Genomic DNA, 6,000 nt, shown 5'->3' on the forward strand with positions numbered 1-6,000 from the left:
AATCATTTGGTAAGACAATCATGCAATTATTTGGAAATAGTTACCTTTTCTGAAATTAAATTTGACTCTACTCTTACCAATTACATTCTTTTTTAACCAAGCACCAAACAAGTTTTAACAATATCCCTACCTTTTGTTTTTCTTCCCCATGCTTCCCTCTGTTGACAGATGCAAATCCCAGGGCAGTTTAAGAGGGTACATTAAAATGGGGGGCCATAAAATGTATTTAACTTAGGAGAGTTGGAGCTATTTTGAACACATTGAATCATTACTTTTTGCAAATAGGAAGAAGAAGGCATCTATGACCAAACTCTCGAGTTCCGGAGAGGAGGTGATGGCCAGCCAAGACGATCCACTCGGCCAACCCAGCAGTTTTACCAACCTCCACGGGCTCGGAACTAATAAGAGAAGGTAAAGCAGTTGACATTGTGAAGTGGTTTCCATATAAAGAAAGGTGTAATCGATGTTGAATATGTAAGTCTAATTACTAATATTTTGTAATAATATGCATAGAAAAAAACAATTACTTAAAATAATTATTAAAAAGTATTTGAGATTATGCCATAGTTATATACTCCTTTTCCACAAACTTCCCCACATGTGCTATTCTTAATTCCCTTTTTTCTCTGTACCTCCTCTCTTTTTCAGTTGAAAGCGATGACAATCTGTGAAATGACTATTAATTTTGAAAACACAGAAGACTAGATAATCAAAGACAAAATATATCATTGTATATAATCAGGAAGTTGATGAAGAAAGCATGATTACTTATTGAAATGTAATTTTGGGGTCTTATGCTGTTGACTTAGAAACCCTCATAGTAGTGTGTCAAAAATCGGTGCTATCTGAAAGTCATCTCAGTAAGAATGGAGAGAAAGATAAATAACAACAGGGAAAAAAAAAAAAAAACAGGAAATTATGGTACCAATCCAAGGCATAGCATACGATGAACAAAGACCATATTTTTTGCTATGCTTTTGGGAGGAAATACTTATGCCATCATTGGTAACATTTCCTTTTTTCCTTTTTTTTTTTTTTTAATTATGCTATACTTTGGAACTTTTTAAAAGCAATCGGTTTTCCCATGACAGCTTTTGGACTATTTTGAATTTAACTATCTCTTTTTATTCAGTCTTCTCAATTGCAAGACTATAGAACTTTTTGTTCTATAAAAAACAAATTTTTCTCAATTCCTCATTTAAACTTTTCATTTTGCTGAGTGCTGCGATCCGCACAGCTGAACCCTGAAGACCGGCGAGGGGCAATGGGGGATTAATAAAGACACACAAACATTTACAAAAGGAAAGCTGGGACCAGGTGGGGCACTGACCTCTGATGGAGGAACAGTGACCCAGAGCTACCACAGCACATTTATTATATAGGTTTTATCATCAAAAGGTTATTTGTGGGAAACTTTCTCCAAAGCAGGCAGGCTTGAAGGTGGCAGTACTTGGAAGATATTGTGCTTATCTTTTATGCTCAGTATTTTCTATCCCTGGCAGCTGGTGTCTGAGCTCAAGGTCAAGACTGTTCCATTCCTTTGCATGAAACATTCTGCATCTTTGCAGTGAACTTCCTCCATCCGCTCACTGCCATGGCTCCTGGGAATTCTTGTCCTGGACCTTTGCACAGAACATTCTCAGGGCAAAGCACAGCCACAGCTCTGATGCAGTCAGAGACCATGGTCCAAGTCACTGTTCTCCACAGCTAAAATTGTAATCCTTATTCTGTTTTCCCCAGTTAACTCCGTTTTTCAACCCATTGGTGGTTTTTTAGCCCTTCAGATGCAGTTAGTCTGAATTGAGATGTTTTTGCAAACATATAGAAAGATCGTATATACAGGATTATGGTGATATCTGTGTGGGTGTGTTTGTTTGTTTTGCTGTTTTTTTTTTTTTTTTTTTTTTTTTTTTTTACACACTTGGACTATTACATACACAGTACAAACCTTGTATTTGGTTTTGTTTCTCCTACATATTGGTACATTGTAGTCTTTCGTATTCCTTTTAACAGATGCCTAGTGTTGCAATTTATTTCACCAAGGCCCCTGTGGACTAGTCATTATGGGGTTGTACATTGTTTTCAGTGCCTTTTATCCACAATGCTTTGAAAATTATTATTGTATATACATAATACAGTTATCCTCAGTATCCAAGAGGGTTTGGTTCCATGACCTCCTTGCAGTACCAAAATGTGTGCCTACCAAAAAACTAAGGATCTCAAGTCAAGGTTCTGATACCAGTTTTTAATACCATTTTATCTTGTAATAGAAGTATTTTTAAAATGTTTGTTTGATGATCTGTTCCATCTCCCTTTGCCAAATTTTTCAAATCAGGTCAGGGAAATGATCTCTTTGAAGACAGCTGTTACAGAAACCTGCCATCTCAACTGGAGTGGCATCATGTGAAGATAATAATGCTCAAAGCTGTGTTTTCTAGTCCAGGGACTATTTTTTTCAGAAGGCTTTGGAGCTGCTTTTGTGCAGCCATGCCAGTCCCTGCCCAAGCACTCTTCCATGCATGAAGTTGAATAGACAGGACTATAGCAAACAAGTCTGTCACCATGTATTTATGTTGTCAACACCTATTTTTGTGGTTTCATATACAGTATTACCTAACAAAGGTATTGAGTAGGCAATGGGAAGTGACACATCAAAAGCAGTTCAGAGGTGTTTAAAGAAAAAGTGAAAGCGGGTAGGATTGAATAGCTTCTCATTGGTAGACTGCAATTTTCAGGTCTTCCTTTGTTAAAAACTATTTAGTTAATCAAATTCCTGAAAACAACATACTAGCAATAAAGAATAACAGTGCCAAGATATCCTTCAATAGTTTATAAAAGAAAAAATCAGTTTTAAAACTTCTGCTATTTTCTCTATATATTGGTTTATAGAGATGAAGTTTACAAATTAAACAGTGGTACCCATCTTATTCTACTTGAGATGTATTATACAGATACTTCACATCTACAAATAAGTTTCACCAGAAGTGTGTCTTGACAAAATATGGAAAAGTTTATTTAAGGATCCAATTTCATTTTCTTCATTTCTCTTTTAAATAGAGTCTTTGTGAAGAAAGGAGCCCTTGACTGAAACATTCTGGTCAAAACCTGTTGGTAAACCATCTACTTTCCCTTCAGAGTAAGATACAGCCATGGTGGATATTTTTATTCGAAGAAAGAAGAAGCATAGGGGGAGAAACTTCAACATATAAAGAATGAGGAAAAATACTAAAATAAATGAAGCAAATAACTTTTACAAGTGAAAGAAGAAATTTTTTTCTTCTGCCATCAATAAAACCATTGTGCTATTATATATATTGTTTTACTATGTGTTTTATTTGTTTGATGTTTTCTTCCTTATTTATCTGGTGTTAATGCCACACTAATTGCCTTCTTTAGAATAGCAGCTACAGAATACAAAGCCTTTTCCTATAATTACAGTATAATAACTGACTTATATAGCTTGTCACATGTCTTACAAAAACAACTGAAGGACAATAGCAGTCCTTAGTACTGTAATAGTACTAAATATGACAAAAAGAAATATTAAAAGAAGTATTGAAAATTGAATGTGTCATTTATAACATTCCAATAGATTTTTCATATGTAATTCAATTTAAAATATAGTTATTCCTTCCCTTATAAAATGTTCAGTGACTCTGTAGATGCATCTGGTTGCAAGTAATAGAAAACCCATTTCAAACTCATTAAACATTAAGGGGATTTACTGATTCACTTCATTTCCAGAAATGCAGTAGATTTCTAGATTGACTTAATTTTGTGACCCATCTTTCAAAGAGGTCATGAAAGACTGATTCTTTGCATCTTTCATTTCTCTTTCTCTGGGATCATTCCTTCTATAGCAGTCTTCCTCATGTAGCCAGGGGTGCTTCCAGCAACTCCCAAAGCTATTCTCATGGTGGAGTGAGGGCTGCTTCTAGAAGGGTGCTCAGAAGTGAAAAAACTTTTCTCCTTGGGCTACATTTACCTATACTGGTCTGCTTGTCTTCCTTTGAACCAGTAACTCCAGCAGGGTCTGTGGATTATTTTATGTCTGATCCAATTGCTCCAGTCTTAGACATGGGGATGGTCAGTGGGGGTAGACTGGAGGTGGAGAATATGCATCTGAAAGTCAGGATACTTGCTAAGAGGAATCAGAATGTCCATTGCAGTTAGTCATTGTCTGAGCTATAAAATTCTTCACTCACTGGACAAAGACAGTCTTCCTATTGTCTGTTTTATAAAGCTAAAAATGAACAACTTAATGAGAAGGAAGGGAAAACGGGAGGGAGAGGAAGAGGAAGAAAAGAAGGGAGGGATAAAGGGGAAGGAAAGAGAATACTCTGGCCTAAATAATTTTAAAGTGTAGTGCTTTGTCTTTAAGATTTTAGAGGGCCTTGGGCATTCTCTCAAGACCTACAAACTCTTAGTTCTGTTGTTTAACTCACAGTTGATAATAGAAAGCACTAGCAGTATTTTTGTTTTTACCCATCATAATCAGGAGTGGGGTGGGTATGAGCATCATTTTTTAAAAAGATCTTCAATTGATTGTAATTTGCATCCTAGGTTGTCCATGGCCCTTTTGACACATTTAACAGCTAAGTCAACAAGGTAAGAGGCAGAAGAACTTAAAATGAGGGCTGAGGGTAGTTTAAAATACTGGTTCTTTGCAGTTGTTAGATGGGGATCTTTTTTTTTTTTTTTTTTTTTCCTTCAGATGGGCATAATCCCTTTATATTATTTATTCTTTTATGTGGTGCTGAGGATCAACCCAGGGCCTCACATGCACCAGTCAGGCACTCTACCACTGAGCCACAGCCCCAGCCCAGGGGGACAATATCTTTAATAGTCTCTCAGTTGATGGCACCAATGTTGGCTAGTAGTTATTATTCTTCAGCAGTACCTAAAAATAGTTCTGTAGGGTAATATGTGACATATGATTTGACCTGAAGAAATCAAAAAAAGTTTACATTGGATAGAAGTGAGGCCAGCCTATCTGTCTTACTGATTGCTGGTAGTTGCCTGGGTCACTAAAGGGTAGAATTCATTTCTGACACAGCAAGATATATCTGGCTAAATATATCAAAAACTAAGTTCTAGTACAACTTTTTATTATGAATGGAGCTACAGGCCTGGATATGTGGATGGGGTGTCTAATAATAAAATAACCACTAGTATTTGCCAAGATTTCCACATATGGTCAGGACTGTGTAAACATTTTTCATTCATTATTTTTTCTAATCCTCACCACAGCTCTGTATAATATGCATTACAATCTCTGTTCTACAGCTAAAGTAGCTGAAGTCTTTTGGAAATGTTAAGTCACTTACCCTAGGTCACAAGAGTGGAAGATTTAGAGCCAGGATCCAAAGCAGATATGCAGCAGGATGTACCCCAAAGGAAGACAACCCCGATGTCTGGAGAGCCAACTGGGGTCCTTTTCTCTTCCTCTTCGTTCCCTCCTGTTTTAGCTTTGGTTTGGCTAGGAATATATTCTGTCATGTTGATTAGCACCTTAGGTTTTCTTTAGACTTGTTTTTGTCATGAGGTATGATGCTCATCTTTATTCCTCCTAACTCCATGGCAGATGCACCTCTTCGCCTCCTGGCCTCTTCCTTTCTCCCTCTCACCCTTCATTTCTTTCATCCCTCCGTTTTTAAACCTCTGATTTTCCCCCCATTCTTATATTCTAAGCTCAAGTTCTATTTTTTTTTCCTTTTAAAGGAAAAATAATTTTATTATGGTTAAAAATCTATTCAATAAATACTGAGTAATAACTTTTTAGGCACTAGGCTATAAATAAGATCAATCTCAGCTTTCAAAGGGCTCTTTTCTTTTTTTTTAAGTTTTATTTTGAGACAGGGTCTCATTAAGTTGCTTAGGGCCTCATTAAGTTTCTGAGGCTACACTCAAACTTGTGATCCTCCTGCCTCAGCCTCCCAAGTCACTGGGATTACAGGCAGGCACTACTATGCTCAACTTCAAAGGGCTATTGATCAAGCT

The 6,000-nt window shown here is 36.6% G+C and overlaps 1 protein-coding gene across 3 annotated transcripts in view; it reads left to right on the plus strand.

Moving 5' to 3' along the window:
- Positions 1–3,310, plus strand: part of LOC306658695 (tudor domain-containing protein 3) — a 122,931-nt gene extending 119,621 nt beyond the window's left edge. For 2 of the 3 annotated variants that reach the window (XM_079135884.1, XM_079135886.1), the window contains 2 exons: positions 286–411; positions 3,058–3,310. In XM_079135884.1, the coding sequence (XP_078992010.1) occupies positions 286–402 (117 nt within the window). In that variant the 3' untranslated portion in view covers positions 403–411; positions 3,058–3,310. Of the gene's footprint in view, positions 1–285; positions 412–3,057 lie in introns of those variants that run through there. The other variant, XM_079135885.1, reaches the window with a different exon arrangement.
- Positions 3,311–6,000: the final 2,690 nt, after the last annotated feature.

Source organism: Sciurus vulgaris, assembly GCF_902686455.1.
Source record: "Sciurus vulgaris genome assembly, chromosome: 4".
NCBI lineage: Eukaryota > Metazoa > Chordata > Mammalia > Rodentia > Sciuridae > Sciurus > Sciurus vulgaris.